The 20,579-nt window shown below is 33.6% G+C and overlaps 2 protein-coding genes across 4 annotated transcripts; one reads left to right on the plus strand and one right to left on the minus strand.

The window, feature by feature from the left end:
* The first annotated feature begins 7,885 nt into the window (after positions 1-7,885).
* Positions 7,886-15,901, plus strand: LOC108340715 (uncharacterized). Of its 3 annotated transcripts, none has more exons than XM_052878277.1 (5): positions 7,886-8,611; positions 9,121-9,200; positions 9,283-9,341; positions 14,055-14,245; positions 15,296-15,562. In XM_052878277.1, exons 1-5 carry the CDS (start codon positions 8,303-8,305, stop codon positions 15,416-15,418), a joined length of 762 nt encoding a protein of 253 aa, XP_052734237.1. In that variant the 5' UTR covers positions 7,886-8,302; the 3' UTR covers positions 15,419-15,562. The 3 variants fall into 3 exon arrangements, with proteins under 3 accessions (XP_052734237.1, XP_052734236.1, XP_017433739.1); XM_052878276.1 differs by having other exon boundaries at positions 7,889-8,611; positions 15,301-15,901; XM_017578250.2 differs by lacking the exon at positions 14,055-14,245 and having other exon boundaries at positions 7,894-8,611; positions 15,296-15,901.
* Positions 15,902-16,642: 741 nt separating this feature from the next.
* LOC108340052 (wax ester synthase/diacylglycerol acyltransferase 4) lies at positions 16,643-19,803 on the minus strand. Its single transcript, XM_017577281.2, has 5 exons — positions 19,544-19,803; positions 18,206-18,769; positions 17,743-18,096; positions 17,390-17,527; positions 16,643-16,934 (listed from the first exon to the last, which is right to left on the minus strand). The coding sequence occupies exons 1-5, from the start codon at positions 19,748-19,750 to the stop codon at positions 16,770-16,772; spliced, it is 1,428 nt and encodes a 475-aa protein (XP_017432770.1). The 5' UTR covers positions 19,751-19,803; the 3' UTR covers positions 16,643-16,769.
* Positions 19,804-20,579: the final 776 nt, after the last annotated feature.

A 20,579-nucleotide genomic window follows, 5' to 3' on the forward strand; every position in this document is an offset into this window, starting at 1 on the left:
AATTATTTTATTAAATTAATAATAATTATTTCATTAAATCAAATAAAATTATTTTACATTTAATTAAACAAAATATTATAAAAAACATTAAATTTTAAAGATTAACTTAATATTAAAAAACACACACCTTTAACGGATGCCGCCACATCCGTTCAGATCCGTTTCATTATCAAAATTTTTTAAAAAACCTAAATACTAAATTACTCTCACAGATATGGCATATCCGTCAACGAATTTGCTGACATCCATTCCAGTTTCACCTTAATATTATAACATTATTACATATATAAAAATAAATTAAAATATAACAAAACAAATAAAATACAAAATCAAAAATACTAAAATAAAAAAACACCTAAAACACTTCTACGGATGTCCTAACATTATAAAAAATTATAAACCAAAAACTCAAAAATTAAAAGTTATGCAATCCGTCGACGGATCATCACATCCGTTGAAGTATTGACATCGTGCACCTGAGACGAAGCTCCTCCTGCTACTCCGATAAGCACCACCACAAACCGATCTCTCACCACTATGGTTCCTTGCCAGCCCCACTTGCAACGTTCCAGCATAGTCCACCACCACACCGACTCACACCATGCAGACTCACCCCACCACCACAATCTCGCTCACGAAGAAGAAGAAGAAACAGATAAATGATTTTCGTGTGCAGAGGTTCTTGGTGTGGGGGTGCATTTGTTACATAGGAGAGCAGAGCAGTAATTAATGAAAGTAGGTTAATGTTGTTGGTGAAAATTTACTGCGGAGCAATTTGGTCATGGGAGGTGCAGGGAGTATTGAGTGGAGGGAGCATCTCTCAAAACTTTAACCCATTTTTTTTAACATACTAGCCTAATCACTAAATGGTAACTTTCGGTATTGCAAAAGACAAAAAGAAAAAAGTGACTCAAGAAATTGTCACTGCACTGAAAAATTAAAAAGAAAAAAAGTGACTCTGTAGATGAAGAAAACCGACATTGCATAGAAAATTAAAAAAACATGACTGTTTATCCATAGATTTAAGATAATTTAAATACTTATTTTTCTTTTTAACTTCTGAAATAATTTTTTAAAGATAAAATCTTGATAGAACATAATTTTCAAAGTAGACAGAATGAAACTCCAAGGAAATTAAAAAAAAGTAATAACTTGGAAATTTGGGTATCGTTATTCTATCCCTTTTTCAGAAGTTTTGAAACGCGTGCCTCCATTTATAATATACCATATTGAGAGTAGATGAAGGATCTTGATATCTTGATACAATTTATCAATAGTCAACTAGTCATTTTTTTCAGTAATTGTCAGGCCTCGTTAAATGCACCCAAAATCCTCCTGTCAGACTCATTTAAAACGCACCCAAAACCCCTCTGAACGGACGCCAGGTGTCAAGAAACGAGGATCCGAAAATCAGATAGTGGAATGCAGGTGTCACCAGGAGAGCGAACGTTCGTTTGAAACAAAATTGATTTTTCTAAAATCCGCGTCACTCTCTCTGCATGCACTCTTCTTCTCCAAAACTCTGACCTTCATTTCTCCTCCTTCTCTCTAAACAGCTCTCCCTTCTCTCTACCAAAACTCACTCTTTCTCTTCTCCGATCACCATTCAGGCACCAGTTCTACACTTCCGGCGTAGAGGACGATCGTTTGAACCGATCAGTTAAGATTCTGAACTGGTAAGTTCCTCCTTCCTCCATTCGTGTCTTTTCTGTAAACATGCAAACCCAGATTCTTGGTTGCATGAGCTGATCCTATCATTCTGAGTATTGGTCTGGTTTATGTTGGTGATAGTTTGTAGAACGTGTTGTAGAACGTTAAGGCCTCTGTTAGAAGGAGAACCCTAGCCATATCTGTGAACGATCGACCACCTTAAGAGGTAAGGGAAGCTTATTTAATTTAATCTGTATGTTTACTGTGTTGTATGAACGTTCGTTGATTTGATGACTGGAAATGAAATATGGTTGTGTTATGTTCTAATGCATGAAATATATGAAATCTCTATGTTTGGATGTTATGAAATATGAAAGTGATTATGATATGAATGTGGAAGGTTATGAAGTTATATGTTAAGAAATGAGTTTGAATATATATGAATTTTGAATATGAAATTCCCCTAAGAAAGAGTACGTACGTTACTGAACGGTCCTTAACCGTTCGGTTTTCTAGTGAATTTGAATTTGTAGTGGGTTCTTTCATTTGGGAAGAATCCTAGTTGAGGACGAGCGTCTTCACTTCATAATACTGTGCATGAGCGTTCGGCCAAGCACAGTTGGATATTAACGTTCGGTTATAAAACTAAGTATATATGTAATTGTATAATTTATCGATCGTAAACCCTACTTCAATATTATCGTACTATGTTATCAAGCCTTTTTATGATTAAGTTTATTGGTGCACGGTCTTACACCAAGCGCTCGTACTGAGTAGTGCTCGGTCTTACACCAGGCACTCATTCCATTTCCTTAAGCTAATTTTTATACGAGCGTTCGTTCAAGTCCTTTAGGGTTCACTCTCTATAGTGTTCAGTCTTTGACTGACATTTTGATTTCTTGATACTAAACTCAATTAAACACAAGTGTTCGGTTTCTTTCGGTGAATCACTCTAAGTACCAGATTTTGAATGCCTTGAAATATCTTTATTCATTGGTCTCACCCTAGAGTCCACATTCTTGGGTTAGTCTTTTAATGTTCTGAGTAAGTTCTCAAGAGTCAGTTCATCTAATTGACTCAACGTTGTAATTGACGTTCGTCCCATTCGTTTTTGGAATATATCATTGTACTCGTTATCTCTCAACTCGGTATCAACCCTTGATATTAATCTAGTTCAAAATTTGAGATATCTCGTGTTCGCTCCACGTGTTCGATCTCGTTCACAATTCAGATTGAACGTTCGTTATTTTAGAGTTTATTGAAATCTTTGTACGAGATAGTTAACTGAGATATTTATTAATGAAAGATGAAGAAAATGAGATTCGGAAATGTTTGGAATATGAACGAGCGTTCCGGGGAGGAACGACTCATGTATGAATATTGAATTTGGTAAAGTATGACTGTGGGCATGCTAAGCTGGTCGTTCATCTTGATGTTCCGTGAGTACTCGTCTTCACGTAGAGGAGGGTAGGTCATGTGTGGGAACGGCAGGAGGTCCTAGTCCTTAGGGGTACTTCGGACAGATAGGGCTAACCCCGGGTGGCAGCTGTTGAGTGTATCCCAGTTACTACATCACCCGGGTGCACGAACGCCTGTAGCTACACAGATTTCATACAGTCCGGACGGTCAGTCTAGTGATAGTCTTCGTAGGGATACATGTGTTGAAATGCTCTTGTGTGTTGGATTGTTTAACATATATGTTGATGCATGAATTAAATTACATAAGCTTACCCTGTGTTTTCCTTGTGTTGTCTCGTCTTGTGCGTTCGTCTTGTCGTTGCAATGATCATCCGTGTGGATGTGAGCAGATGGTGATGCTCTGTTGGAAGAGACGCTGGAAGAAGAAGAAAACTTGATTGAAGTGGAAGTAAAGGCCGAACCGTAGTATGTTCGGTTAGTAGATAGTAGTTTATTATGAGGTGATCGTTCGGTCACCTCCTCTCTTTTGTTGTTATCTGACCGTTCGGTAATTGTCCTTTGTAAACCGTTCGGTCTTGATTTCTCTTATCTTGAATAGTTTAGTTGAAAATCTTATGTAAGGCCGTTCGGCCGTAAGCGTACGTTGTTGAGTGTAAAACTGAACTGATATATTATTAAATGTAATTAATTCTATGATATGGTTTATTACTGTATTTTTGGGATGTTACAGTAATCACTTACAATTATATTTTTATCTATTAATTTTTAATTCAAAATTTTATTTATGTAGCAAAAACAATTAATTAATATGTTGAATCAATGTATAATAATTTGAACATTGTACAAATTTGATCTTTAACGAAATAACTTCTAGTCAATTTTTACTTATTTATTGTCTGAATTAAAATAGCTTGAAACAAAACCTTGCAACTCTAATGAATCACGTCTTTTAGGTCTTGTTATTTTGAGTGAATTGTCCTTATATTAATAATGACTTGTTTTGATGTTAATTATAATACTTACTCTTAACATTTATTTGTATCTCATAAAATTAAGGTGTAAAGACAAAATGATTAAAAAATTAGAATGTACCATATTTTTCTTGAATTAATCAATGTGATTCTTTAATTTTGTTTTTGTTATGAAGTATCTTTCATTTTTTTTAAAAAAAGAATTAATGTGTTACTTTTGTTCACGTTTTTTAATTACAAATAAAGCGACATATGGTATATGTGGCATTTTTCTTTTTCAACTTAAGTAGATATTATTATGTAACTTTTGCAGTAAATTTACTAAAGGGGGAAATAGATTATATTATGAAGATTAGAGATAGGAGCAAGATTTGGACAAATACGATTATTTTTGGTAGTTGAATATTTGCCAAAATTGAAGACAGATATTGTGAAGTACTAGTGACAATTGTTTTGGATTTGAAGACAAATTAATAAAGTATATATGTTCAACTAATATTTACAAAACAAAATTTGAGACAATTCCAAAATTGTTTTTTAATATTCTTAAGAATTACAATTTAATATTGAGAAACTTCTCCAATAATAAGTGCAACCTTCAAATTCCTATTCTAATGATCATGAGATGTATTTCATTGATTTTACAAATCCCAAGCATTGGAACTTTACGTGGATGAGAATTAATAGTGAATATTGATGAGAAATGAATAAGACACCTAAACTAAGATAAAATGAGAAAAAGAGAAATAAAAGAGGATAGTAAAGAGATAATAAGATAACCTAGTGTTCCCTAAAAGGTACAAAAGTTAAGAAACTCGCTAAATATCTCACTTAACCTAGTAAAAAAGGAGTTGAAAAGTAGGAGAGAAACGGAAAAAGAAAATTCATGATTCATTTAGAACACCAATACATTGAAAGACAATAAGAGAGAATTTTTTTCACGTTTTTCACATAACTATGATTGTAAAATCAATATTGAAGATTTGTTCACTATTGAATTGAGATGGAAATTTGATAGCAGGTTTGGGACATCATGTTCTTCATTGTGATTGATTGGATAGTTGATATGAGATCTGAGTTGAGAGATATTCATTTCGCACTGTAGTTGTGTATTTAGTTTTTTTTATTTTTCTTGTTCTCTATTTGCAATCTTTGTTGTTTGACTGGACGTTTTAGTACTATTTTATGTAGTTGATTAAGACTCCTTTGTACTCTTTGTTGATCATGGTAAATTTATTTCTTTAATCTGGATTACTCATGGTTTTTACCCTTACTATAAAGGTTTTTCACATTAAAATCTTAGTGTCTTTGCTTTGTGATTTTGGTGATTTACTAGTGTTGTTCATCGATTGTTGCTCCTCATAGATTTTTGCAAGTTAGGAGAATTGTATTTGCTACATTATCTGGTAATTCAGTTGTGTCATTGTTTTCCATCAGAGTGACATTAACTCTTGGTATATACCTTTATTTACTTATTTGAATGATGAAAGCAAATCAAAGATGATTTCCTTAAATGTATAAATTATAATTTGGAGAAAGGTGATATAAAAGATTTATTGTTTGTGAAAAAAATTATATGATTATATATATATATATATATATATATATATATATATATATATATATATATATATATATATATGACATGTTTTTCCCCTTTTTAAAGACCAACACTCACTACCACAGGGCATAGCTACTCATCATGCAAGACAACAAAACTTTCCTTTGAGCTAGAGAGATACTACCGTCTCAAAATAACCCTCAATAATGTTGTACTATATACCGTCCGGTCAACGCATTCCACAAAATGAATAGTTGGTCAACTTCATTACAATCGTTCGGTACCTCATATATTAATGTTACCACAAACTCAACATGATTAACAAGGTTAAACATGCTTATGAGCCATTAGGCTGTAATTAGGTCAGTGTAACCAAAAGCTCATTTCGAAATTTATAAATACAGAAAGGTAAGAAGATAAGTGATTGCATTTATTAGACATTTAAGACTTAACTGTGACAACCGATTAGTTAACTAAAAACTGACTTGAACTTCGGAGTTTTTTTGACAAGTACTCACTTGCTCAGCTTGGACATTGAAGGATTAAGAAACAACAAGAGTTTGCTAGAAGAACGACTTTTGGAAAAAAGAGGAGTAATAAAGTGTGAAGGAGTAGTTATTGACCCTATAATCCAAAACAAATGTCTTTCTCCATTTAATCAATCCTATTATAGCTTATGTACAAAATCACAATTAACTTTTTCTATGATATGTTATCATTTTGTGATATATATATATATATATATATATATATATATATATATATATATATATATATATATATATATATATATATATATATTACATATTGAAACTTAGAAATTTGCAACATGAAAGTTTCTAATTTTTATGGAGGAGACGTCAGGTTCGTTGATGGTGGTGCGTTGATTGCGTTGTTGGTGGTTCGCGTTTTGTGTTGCGATTTGGCTTCTTCTAAAGGTTTTTACTGGTTCGCAAAGATAGATTGATCATGAGAGATTGATCATGGCTACTAATGGCTGATGAGGTTAGTGGAGGATGAGATTCTCTATGGATGACGACGAATGAAACTTCTAGGTATTTTTTGAAACATTTTCAGAATAGGAATGCTGCTTCCATAGTTTCTCTATTTTTTTTTCTTTACTAAATTCCGTGTCATAATTTAATTATTTCCACGTAATAAAATATCCACGTCAGCATATTCACTATCATCACATTTTAACGCCGTCTATAAAAACTTAACGGGTATTGCTCCCTCCACCACCACACCTTTCTCCCTCCACCTCCCCTTTACTATTTTGTCCCTCAGTAAAATTTTATTTTTAGGGTTATTATTTTTTAATTTTACCCATTCACAACCTATTTCATTAATAACCTATTCTAGTCCCGTACATGAGTAAAATACTTTTCTTTCATTTTAACATTATATTTCTTCCTCTCTTTCTTTCGTCGTTGTGAGATACTACAAGTTGCAAAGGTTGGTGGTGGTGGAAAGAATTATCAAGCAGTGTGCAGTGCGTGGAGTGTTTCCTCGTATTCGAATAAACCTTGAAATAAAACCCTGAAATAAAAAACGTAACCTTTTAACGGAGGTGACATCCTTCAACGGATGTCAACATCCTTCAACGGATGTTAACATCCGTTTAAGGAAAAACGGATGTCGACATGCGTTTTACCTTAAACGGATGTTGACATCCGTTGAAGATGTCACCTCCCGTTTAAATGTTACGTTTTTTATTTTAGAGTTTGTTTTATTAGGTTACATCTCCGTTGATGTATACTTCCTCACATTGGTTGATGCTCTGGACGTTCCTCCACACCACGGCGGCGACCCTCCTTCACACCACGGTGGCAATGGAAACTTTCAAACAAAAAAAACTGTGAAGAAAAAAGAATGGAAGTGCGGGAGGTGGGGAGGTGAAACGAAAATGGGAAAAGGGAAGAGAGTTCCGTAGGTGAGTGTTGAGAAAGTAAAATTAGGGTTTCAAATTATTTAAAATAGGGTAAAAGTAAAAATCTTTTTAACTTAAGGATATAATTGTATTTAAAATAATGTGGGGAGGTGGAGGAAGTATAGGTGATGATGGAGGGAGCAACATCCAAACTTAACGATCAGGACTTAATTAGTTATGGACTCAATTAAGACAAAAAAAAAATTACGAGATTCCCAACAAACTTGAAGACAAAGGGTTTAAACAAATAAAATATTTATATAAATTTTAATTATTTTTCATAAATTTAAGTTTATATAATAAATTTATTTTATTTTTTCATAAAGCTCCGTCCAACTTACCGTAAAAATACTGGTTTACACACAAAATCATCATTAGATAGAAAGTCATTTCTCTGATGTTCTAAACAGCGGCCATTTTACCTACATCTGTCACCACTCACGAACAAGACTTGTACAAGAGGCCAGCGTTGAGGTGCCGCTGCAGCAAGAGTCACCTCCGCGAGAAGCACCACCACAAGTAACATTGCCCTGACAAGTGCCGCCACGAGGTCTGTCGGCTTTCCCCCGCTGGTAGGCGAGACTGCATCGCGTGATTCGCTGTTTCCACGCGAGTTGCGATTTTGAACGTCGATCCAAAAAAAGTGACTTTTAGGCGACTCGAGATCGGAGAAGGAGAAGAAGATTGTGGACTCGTAAAATCTTACTGGTTGAAACGCGATTTTGACTACCTTGGTTAGCTCGTTTCTTTCCCTCATTCTCCGATTCCACAATGCAAAGGCTAACCCCAAACTGCACAATTTGGAGGGGCATAGCCTCTAAGGTCAGAAAAAACTTGTTTTTCATCAATGACCCTTTTGCTGTGCGGTCTTTCTCTGCGGTTCCCCTTGCAGCAGCCACAAAATTGTATAAACCGGAGATTCCGTGCGATTTCCAGAAATGGGCTTCGATTGGATTCTGTAGGACGTCGAAGTTCGCCTCTGGGTTCAACCCTCTGCAACCGAAACCTTTGGATTCTATTGTAGATATCCAGAGGTTGAAAGATCGATATCCTGAAGATATTGCTTCTATTTGGGATGATGTAATGTCTCGTTGATTACTTGTTCTTAGTTCATTTAAACTTGTTTGATTTGTAGACTCTGTTGCTATTCATAACTCAGTTTACTGAAGCTTCTCATGGTTCGCATTAAGAGCAACAATTTGTTTGTTTGTCCTTGTCATTTGCTCTTCTTGTTAAACTTGTTTGAGTTTTGGGGAGTGAAAAATTAGTTGGACAAGATAGATAACTTGGATATAATCTCTAGGAAGAATGGAAAAGGAAACAACAAATTAAAATTTGGGCAGTTAATTGATTAATGGGAAACAAGAGGCCTTTCTTGTGTGTGATTAGTATGATTTAGGCAAAATGTCCATGATCACATAGAAGAATGCTGATGATCTCTGTTGGAGCAATTGAGTTGTTCTTCTTGTGGGCCTCTAGGATTTTCCTTTGAATCTACTTTTAGTTTTGTTGCTCTTATGTATTATTTATTCACATATATTTTCGTTATTTTATTTTTAAATACATGTTTTGACTGTTTTTTTTTTCAGTATCACATAGGAAGAGGTCATATTGGAGCATCTATGAAAGCAAAACTTTATCACTTGCTGGAACATAGAGCTTCAGAGTGGTATTTATATTTTATCAATATTGATACTATGAATTTGTTGTATTCTAGATTTCATGTTCTCAGCTTTCTTTATCCTTGGCAGCCGATACTTTGTGATTCCTTTGTGGAGGGGAAGTGGATACACTACAATGTTTGTTCAAGGTTTGACAAAAAAACACTCTTATTTATTTGCTTGTAAAAAGTTAATAATTGTTTTCAATTAAAACTATATTACACTTGATTGATGATTTGTATTTGGGAAAGATGAAAATGTAAATATTATTTCCCCAGTTTATGTAGGTATTATAATGATATTATCTATTTCTTGGATGTGATTATATGAGAGAACTTGAAAGACTGAGAAAAAGAAAAAGATCATTCTAGGAAACTGTTGACATTATAGAATTAGATGGAAAATTGGAAAGGCAGACAAAGATGGACCAGGAGCACTAGTAAGTATGATTTATGAAAGAGAGTCTGAATAGTTGCAGTACATGACACTGACCTCATATTTCTATTTCTACTAATAATTAATAAATAACGATCTAGAACACATACTCGTGCAACAAGTACATAACCACCTTGATTGCACTCAGAATGCACTGCAATATACAACTGAACTGAATAAAACTATTTTAGTAGTATTAGACTTATGCATGGACCGACAATTATTCTTGTCCGCAAATAGAGATATGTATACAGGTCAGGATAGGGAATTTTCCCCTTGCTGATATTAATATCTACAGAATGTGGGAAAGATATTGTAATGTGTCCACTTATATATATGGACTATTTTTTAATCCGCTAAGCAAATAGGGATATATCCTAATTGGCAATTATAGCAAATTTAAATGGCTTGCCTGTACACTTCAAATAACATACCATAACCATTAACAAATCAACCAAAAGTGAAGCAGTAAGGAGTATACTCAATCATGTTTTGAGACTATTTTGATCCTTTAGGAAAGAGAAGATATCTTGAAACGTAAAGATCACTTCGGTAGCTTTGGAATTAGATTTGAACCAAAAACCCGAAACTGTAATGCTGCAAGATTAAAGATTCAGTCAGATCAAGCTATTATTAGGAGTTCTAAAAACAACTTCATCAAACATAGAAGAAAGCATTACGTAAAGACAATCAAGAACAACAATAAAGCAAGTAAAAAGGAAAATAAACAGTGCAGAATGAAAATAGATTGAATCTGGAAATTAAAGATTGAAGAAAGGATTAGAACAAGGGAAGCAAAATTGAATTACTGAAGGGTTATACAGCTGCACGCATCAGTTTCCATCCCTTGTCATTACTTTGCATGCCAAGAACTCTGAACCAAAATCCGACTTTGCAGAGAAAAGAAGATTGCGTAGCTCAAGTTTGAAAAGCTATTCAATATCTGTCTTCATCCATTCCTATATCTCTCTCTACTGCCCTTATTTATGCTAAAGCTAAATAAGCTAAAAACTAAAAAAAATACAAGGCTGTATCAGCTTATTTACTTAGACCAAAACTGTCTTGGCCGAACTCAGCATTACAAGGCTGACTTTTACAGCACCAAGCTTCCAAATGCAGTGCAACAAGCTGCAAAAGATCACACAGCTCTGACTTGGACTCCTCAGCCCATCACACCTTCAAAGGCAGCTTTACTCGTGTCCATATGCGTTATTCAGGTTCATGAGAAGTTCAGCTTCTCCAAACACCTTCAAACTTGGTCTTGAACTGTCTTGTGCACCAACTCTGCTGCATTAAGAGTAGCCCACCTCTAAGACAGTGGAATGTTGTTATGAGTCCAAGTTAGCAACATCAAAACTCAGAAACACCACTGCACTAAGAATCTATAACTGAAATTGTTGCTAAGCTAGCTCCTAGAACAGAATTGTACTTCTACAAAAGCTATCATAAGACCAAAAATACTATCTAGACCAAAAACACCTTTAAAAACACTTTATTAACAAGTTGTTACAAAAACACAAATTTTCCCTACCAAAAACTAAATCTGAACTAAAAGAAGGTAATTAACACAAAACAATGCCCAAAGGAGTGCTACTAACTACCTAAAACTAGACAAAATAGGGACTTAACACATCCCCACACTTAAACTTTGCATTAGTGGGAAAACTACAAAGAAGATAACAACACAAGCAAAACATCATATTACAGCTCTGGACAGAATAAAAAACTTTTAATGCATAGCTGGAATCCGTGAGCATCCAGAGAATCTGCCAAAACAACACTTTGAACCTCTAACCAAGTCAGAATTAGCTAAAATAAGGCAAATACATTAAGAATTAATCAAACTAAACTCTAGAAACAGAACTGACCCCACTGGATAGTGTTTACCCTCATGCTCTCATGTGTGTTTGGGTTAAGTATTTGTCTCTCAGCACATCAGGAGCACCAACATTGTCATAGGCTTGGAAAATCTCTCAAATCAATCACCATGTTAGAACAGTGCACTCATGATCAACAGGTCTTTACAAAGCTTGTAATGTGGCTCGGGTAGGGGTAGGATAGAGGAAAGGTTGCAGAGCTAAAACCAAGGAAATATGAGGCAGCCATCGGGAAAATCTAGAACACACGTGTGAGTTCAGTAGCTTCATCACAAGTCAGACCTTCACATCCTTTTGTTTTTTTATTTACTTTCCACTTTCCTTTTTTTTTTAACTATTTCTTCTTTCTTTCCAATCATAGACCACAACTTTTTTCAGATTTTCTATTTTTCTCAGTTTCAAACTTCTTTTCACATCTGTTCAGCATTTTGCCTTTGATCAAACTGTTTTGGCACACTTCCCCCACACTTGAGTTTCACAGAATTTTCCAAAGTACTTTCACAGCCCCTCACAAATCCATGGTTAGGTGATCATTGATTTTTCTGGTCTAAGGGTTGTAGTGAGCTAGAAATCAAAAGGTAGAAACTGGGTGCAGTGGAAAATCTGATCAAGGTAGGCTATTTTGCTAGTGAGTTAAAAACAAGGAATGGCTATATAATGTCAAGAATGCATCATACAACTAGCAGAATCAACAAGAGATGATACAAGTTCTGGAATGTTAGTATCCTACGTGCAATCACACCAACAAAGAGCAAAGGTGCAAAACTCACTTTAGTTCAAATATGTCAGAACTGATTCAGAACTGGTTATCACAATAAATTATGCATTTTACCTCAAACAAACTATTCTAAACAGGTCAACAATTCTAATTATGCGTGCAGATCAAAGAACTCACTGGAAAATCAGCAAAAACAGTAAAAAGATTAATTCTAAACAGCTTTGTCAAAGGTTTTCAAAGAAACTAAAACAGAAACTAGCTAAAAAAAATTCAGCAAACTGAAAACATCATATGAAACTACCTTGACACTATAAAAAATGTCTTAAAAATCTAAAAAGAGCAAATGTATCATGCAGAAACTAAGAGCAAAAATGAAAAAAAAAGTTCTCGGAAATTTTCAGCTCTCTCCTCACACTTGAAACACACGTTATCCTCAATTTGTAAGGGAGTGAAACTGATTCAGCAAAGTTAAGCAGAAAACGAAAGGCAAAATGTTCTGAGATAAAAGAAAGTAAAGTGTAAAGGAGGAGTAAGCTCAGTTTAGAGGGATTTCAATCACTGGTTCTGCGCCCCCCTTTGGATTGATCAAAGGCTGTGCAGGTATTGCACCAGACTTCTGCTGCACTAGCTCATTGATAGCAGCAACCAGTTGAACCAATTTGTGTTTTCAAGTCTTGAATAGTGGCTTCCATTGTAGGGTCTGATCTCACATGTTGTCGAATTGTTTGTGGTTGCCTAGCCATCTGAATCTGCCCATCAGTGGTGCTGCATTTTGTCTTGATGGTGATGGTGTACACCTCTGCTTCCGGTTAGCATTATATGACTGACTTAGGCTGTTTTGTTGCTGGGACTGATTCTGTGGTGGTCCATATCTCAGATTTGGGTGCCCTTGCCATCCTGGATTATACGTATTTGAAAATGGGTTGTAGGCCTGCTGTTTCTGACTTTGATTGGTCCAAGCCTGTTGTGGTGGTCTAAAACTGTCCTGTTGGCCTGAGAAAATTCCAGCCTACTTAACTAATGCAAAATTGAGTAAATTGATCAAATGCAAATGTAAACAAGTGTACAAGGATCCTACTTAACTAATGGAATGCAGAATTTAACAAGACAAAATGCAGAATTAAAAATCCCAATTCTAACCTAGCCTAGAAAATTGAATAAACTAACTAAACTGTAAACACAGCAAACATGCATTGGAACAAATTTCAATTGATTAAAGGACAATATTAAACATACAAACAGAAGTAAAACAAGTGCTAAAACGTAAATGGAAGTTCAGAACTGGAATTGTAAAGAAAACAGTAAATCAAAGCAAGGAAAACTATCTACACCAGAAAACACTCCCCAATGATTCATATGGTTGTGCTTTTGATTGCCAAGGATCATTTCTGATTCCTTGGAGTATAAGTGGTCACTTTGTACTCACAAAGCCTCAGCATTAGTGGGTTACAAAAGTAGAATTCGTAAGACAGAATCTAAAAGCAGAAAACAGTAGATTAATTGGTAAAAGATTTCAAGAAAGGTATATTTGCATTGAAAGCTAATTGCAATTTGAAGAAATATCAGCGGTAGAACAAAGAACCTGAAGAACTTGATTGTCCAACTCACTTTGCAGTCAAGACAAACTTGCACTTCAAAGAAACTCTACTCTACTTGCTCTAAATGTAAGTGTTTACACTGATAACTCAGAAATTGAAAAGCTCTTTCTAATTTTCTGACTTAGTCTACTATACTCTAGCCTAAGAAATGGAACCTACAAACTGTTAAAACTGTCTACAACAGGTCATGTTAACTTCCAATTACAAGTTAGATTTATTTGCAAACTGTTCCAGCCAGTGCAAATGCGTATCCAGCTTCTTCAAGTAGCCAGTCCTCCAAGTCAGTGCATCTTCATCCAACAGGCTACATATCACTAGTGCAGGTCACGCTGTCTTCTCCAATCTATCCAGTTAAGTTCCTTACTGCTGGCAGCAGGTTGCTGCAACAGCTTAGACCAGTTCCAGCCAGGTCTCTTTGGCAGCAGGTCAGCTTCCTTTGCAAACTTCTCCACTCATCACAGCCTGAGCTTAGTCACGTTCAGCTGCAGCTGTATTTACGTTGGCAGCTTCTTCAGCATGTTTAAAGTCACGCAGCTTTTATAATTGGATTGGTTCTTCAATGTACAGAAATTCACAAGCTGGACTTCCTCTCAAGTGAACTGTAGAAGCACATAACAGTACCTAGAAACACTATTTAGAGGGCTGAATTACTCATTAAAAATCAAATTAGAAACTGGCTTAGACTAATCAAAGTGACTAAAACAGAAATTAACTAAAGCACAACTAAAATCTACTCTAGAAATAGGAATCAAATCTAAAATCTATTATTTACTAGACTAGAAATTAACTAAAATCAGAACTAAACTAAAATTATAGTTAAAAACATTTTATCAACACTTATCTTTGTAAAAACAAGGAAATTTATTTTAAAAACCAAATCTGTTCTAAAAATAGAAAATTAAGACTAAACTATACCAAAAAGAAGTGCTACTTCAAAACACAACAAATTAGAGATTTTACATGCTTCCTATGCTATCTTTGATATTTGATAAGATAGTTGTCCTCTTCCTTCCTTTTCTTTTCTGGTTGGTTTATTTACCCATTTTGTTTGAGAAACTATTTTCACCGGCTTATCTAGTGTGAACGAGTAGTTTCCAAGACCTATAATCTTCATTGCATTTATAAATGTCTGAATCTGGTTGAAACCCTGTCCACAGATAAGTATAACTAGTTGGGGTTGGCTGTTTTCACTTGTTTTCTTCCCATCAATCCTCATATCTCTACTTGCAACATTATTATACTGTCTACAGTGAAATATTTTTTTCATATTCCTTTTTTTATTGTTTTGATTACCTGTAGTCTTTAGCGTTTTTACGGAACTTTCAATATGACAATGACACGTTTTAGAGATTTATGTTGATGTCAGATCTTCTGAATTGTTGAGAATGATTGTTGGTTAGACATACTAAACAGCCTCAATTAGAAACCATTATTTTCATTGTTGTCTCACATACATATTCATCATTTTCTGGCAGTCCAGACGCCCCACATGCTTTTTACAGGTCTTGAAGATTACAAGGCCAGGGGAACACAAGCATCACCCTATTTTACTGTCTCCTTTTACACTGAATTTGCAGAGAGCAAGGATCTGGTACTGATCCGTGGGGATGTCGTATTTACCAGCAAGCTTACTGATTCAGAGGCAGAATGGCTTTTGGAAACTGCTCAGTCTTTTTATTTGAATGATGCAAGGTACAAGCTGGTTGAGAGGTTCAACAGAGAGACACGTGATTTTGAGTTCAAAGATGTCTTGCAAATACTGAACATGCCTATTTTGTAACCTTTTTTGAATTGAACAACTGCTAAACTAACAGCGTGAGGACAAAGCAGAAGGGAGGATTTGATCACGGATGAAATTGCAAACGAAGGATAGGAAGAACAGTAACTTTTTCATTATTTAGTCATATTCTTTTGCACAAGGAAGAGTGTCTTGGACTGAGCTTCCTCTTATATTGTAGTCTTAGATTCAGTCTTTATTTTTCTTTCATGCTGATTCAATAAATAGATCTTGTATTGAATCACTGCTTCAAAACATTTACAAACAAACAGGTAAAATAGAAAAAGAAGTTTTGTTTTTGTCAGTTTGTATTTGATTACATATATTTCAGGAATTTTCAAAGGGGTCATGGACTTAACACCCTCCCTCAAAGCCAACATAAACTACAGAGGAAGATTTAAAGTACTGTTTGGAATTGCATGTTCCCATTGCAATTAACACCCCTAATTCTTTTAAAATGCTGAATTGGAAACTCAATTATAGTTTCAACCATAAATTGCATCTGTCAATAATTGTAACTATAACATGCCGTTCATTGATAAGATTATAATTTGAGTTCACATTCCACTCATAAGTGGTGGTAACTTCAATTTGATGTTCTGTGCTTATAGCCATGACAATGACACACAGAAGGTATCTCACCAGAGATAGAAAATATTTGCTCGCTATTTATACTGGTGAATGCATTAAATGAAATGTGTTCTTAGAGATTTGACTTGTATACACGTCCCGCTGATTTGATTGTGAAATTAATAAATTATTGGTTATGCAAATTATTATTGCATGTAAACTTTTCCTCCATAACTACATTTTATTCAACAAGAGAATATATATATTCCTTTTTTTTACTTTTTTTTAATATTTTCCTCCATAACATAGACTTGACGAAAATAAAATTTAATTGTGAAAATAAACAGAAAATTTCCACACCAAAATAAATTATGAGCATAACGTGGCAAGATTTTGAAAAGCAAGAAGAACCACATTTGAATGATTCCAATGGATTTCTATATCTTCATTGCCTTAATTCGCATTCATATTTCACTTTCATAAAAAGAAAGGGAAGATTCAATGTTTTAAAAACTAAGGTCCAATAAATAAGCAGCTACATGCTTTAACTTGAATGTTTGACTCATCGTGCAATGACAATGTCACAAATATATTTGTCTCAATTATTTGTTATTGGGTGTTTGAGAAATCTCCATGGCAGCTTTGAATATCACATCAAAGGCTTTCTCTATGCAAAACCTGAACTTCTGTTCATCAATGAATCCCTTTAGTGTTCTGAAGGTGATTCTCAACACTTTCACATAGCTCATAATAGTTATGTCTATATTCTGTCAACACACAAAAAAACATGTTACAACCTAAAAAGTAGGTTGACGGATTTAGTAACTTTTTTCGAAAAAAAATCACGTAATTTTAGTGTAACTTTATTATTATTTTTAATTGTTTTTTGAAATATTTTTCACTTAACATATGAAAATATACTTAAAGGTACGTGAAAGAAAAATAAAAATCTCAAAATCCGTTGCAAAATTAATGATTTTGATGTATTTTTTTTTATGTAAATGAATTAAGCAATGATAGAATAAGATACATTTGCATTCATTTGAAATACATTATAAAAGTAAAAATACATTATAAAAGTAAAATGATTATAAAAAAATAAAAAAAGTGAATTTTCATAATTTTTTACAAAAAGAAATAGAAAAGAAGAAGAATGTCTTATGTGTCAAAATTTCTCGAATGAATTTAAGTCTAAAAAACAAAAGAGTAGTTGAAAAAATACCTCAGGTCCACCAGTCATAGTGAAATATAAACCACTTATGGGATGATTTGCCAGAGCCATTTGTTCCAATGGCCCAAAAATGTTTGATATAACAACACTGCAGTTTCCTAGAGTCTTGTAGATGATTTTAGCCACAGCCTAAGACACCAACATAAAAATATCAGAGCAGTTCAAAAGAATATAGCAGAGACGTTTCATGCTAATAATTAAGGCTGATTCTTCATGCTATATATACACACACTAATGTTATAGATGATAACTTGTGTTATAAAAATTTGACCATAAAAAACTTATCAATAAAAAGAAGTGAAAAGAAGCCTAAAGTATTTTTATAAATTTAAACAGCTACATACCTCGGGGCCTTTTAATTTCATCTCCAAATCTAAGAGCAAACCTATGAGATAAACACTGAAAGAACGTCTCTTCTTCTTTATAAGTTTTCTGGCATTCCAAACAAACTCAAGAGGGTTATAGCTTTTGGATTGACTTAGCTTTGGAATAGGTATTTGTAGGAAAGAAATTTTGTTTCCCCATAAACCTTTCACCTTTGAATTTTGCATCTCCTTCACTGATTTGTACCCTTTAACATTTCTTGTGTTCAGCATTACCACAGCAGTCGATTTTGCTTTTCTAGCCATGTATTCAATCTCTTCCATGTACAATCGAATCCCATAGAAAATCATCCCAGTAATCACATCATTTATCGTCTGCATGCATGCAAAAATAAATAAATAAATCAACTTTTTCAGACAATCACCATATTCATTAGTCATATCAGAAACCAGTAAGAACTTCTTTTGAATGATCTAATCTTACCACTCCAAGCTTGGTTTTGATTGCTTTGACATGATCAACAGACAGTGATATGCTTGACAAGACAAAAAGCATGGACTCAGTTCCTTCATATCCAGATCTTACTGGTGTTTTGTCATCTACAACCATTCTTGTCTTCACTAAGCTTGATCCAAAATCTGACAAGGAGCTAAAAAAGGAAGAGACAAAAGAAGGTAACTTCTGAATCACGTTTTTCTTTGAAGCTTGTGAAGTTGATGATGTTCTTGAAGGAAAAGTTAGTGGAAGAGAAGGGTCATCGATTCTTTCAAGACAAGAAAGAAGCGCACCCATTAGGGAGTAGCCATCTCCAAGAGCATGATGCAGCTTGAAAATTACTGTGCCTGCAGCTTTGCTGGTTGGATACTTAATGATATGAATTTCCCACAGTGGTTTGTTTTGAGGTGTTCTTTCAGTCAGAATCCTTGTCACATACTCATCAAAATACTGATCATATAATTCAGATTCTGGAAATTTCGGAATCTTTACGTGCTCTTCAGGCTTCACTTCTACCCTTTTCCATCTCCTTTTACCATTTTCGTCTCTTATCTGTTGTGAAGCAATCAACTTATCAATTACAACATAATATAAGTAACAGCTAACCATGATTTTAGTATTTAACCTTTGATACAAAATTAGAATTGATACTTTATTTTGGAAAATGTTATTTTAATAACTTTTTTTATAACTTTCACACTTAAGTGAAAGTGATAGTTTGTGATTAATCAATTTCAAATATACCAACCAATAAAATAGTAACACTTAACTTACTATCAAAAAATTGTTATGAAAAGTTATTAACACCATTTATTTAAGATATTTTAATTTTCAAATTTAAAAATGAAATGAATTTAGTTCTTTTAATTCTAATTAAATTTTTTTAAAACACAATATTTAGATTAAATTTTAGCTCAAATAATCTGAAACATAATTTAAAAAATTGAAAAAAACTAATATCATTAGTTTAAAAAAGCTATAGATATATTTTTTTAAAATTTAAGAATCAAAATATATAAAAAATATATATATCAAAGTTCTGGATATAAATAAATTATAATTTCACATAAATTAAAAACATATTTAATTTATGAGAGTTTTTATTATTATTTTCTTTTTATTTAATTTTTGAAAAACTTAAAAGAATTACTTTGTATCTTTATCATTATTTGACATTCTTTATGTACTAAAAGAAAGAAAGCGAGGGATCATATCTGTGCTATCATGTTAGCATGATACTTTAAAAAAGCAAAGTCTATATTCCCAAAATAAATGTAAAACCTAATTATAGGAGAAAATATAGTAAAGGATGGAAGAGAAAAGAACCATGATAGAGGAGAAACGTGGGTTGATGGGGAGGAAGACATCCTTAATCAAAGGTATTGTCATTGAGTCATCAATAGGAATTTCTATTTCAAGAAAGCCAAAAACATACGAACATATCACAGAACTGTTGAAATATTGACCTGCCGGACTCACTGGTTCTTCAACCTCTTCATATAATTGATCCATTGAGCTACAGTTTCTGTGCATGAAAAAGAGAATGAATTTGTAAGACTTAAGAAAATATTGTTTTTGGATGCTAAGCCAAACCAAACCATGATCAATATATAGCAGCAGCATTGTTGTTTGTATAGATAAGATGCAGAACTGCCAACTGCTGTTTCGTACATTAATGATGGTGCCAAATCAATTGCTTTCACATTGTTGATGAAAAATGTATGGGTTTGGAGTTTCAAATAATGCCATTGCCAATAATTATTGAGGCATTTAGATCAGAATGGAAAAGTGTATTCACTGATATGGATATATACATTTAATTTACGGTTGAAAAATTCAAAAGATGACGATAGTTTCAAAATAAATTTAAAATACAAAATTGTTACGTTGTAATTTTAATGAAACAAAACAAAAAAAAAAAGTGTCGTTTTCATCAAATTTTGTTTCCAACAAAGTTTAGCATCAGCGTACTTGAAATATTATTGGTTAATTTGTCGAGATTGTATTTTAAGAAGTTAATTTCAGTAAAGTCTCGTGAATTTTTTTTAGTGTTGCTAAAGAAAATTAATCAAGAAAAACATCTTAAAAGCTATATCATTAAAAAAAGTAGTTTTTAGGTTTATTTAAAGGCACTCTTAATATATAGAAAACAAAAAAAATTATTTAAGGGCAGGATGTCGTAGTTATTTTTGTTAGGTAAACTTTAAAAGGGCCCACTTGCTGAATAAGGAAGCTAATGTTCCCCACTTTGTAAAGTTGAGGATTTTGAGGAAAGTGTTTTTCCTTTGTCTGCTGAAGCACCGAAAATCTGCACCAATGTCTCTTGGAGTTTAGTTCTTTTATTGGTTATAAAAGGAGAGCA

The sequence above is a fragment of the Vigna angularis genome, chromosome 5, assembly GCF_016808095.1.
Source record: "Vigna angularis cultivar LongXiaoDou No.4 chromosome 5, ASM1680809v1, whole genome shotgun sequence".
Taxonomy (NCBI): Eukaryota; Viridiplantae; Streptophyta; class Magnoliopsida; order Fabales; family Fabaceae; genus Vigna; species Vigna angularis.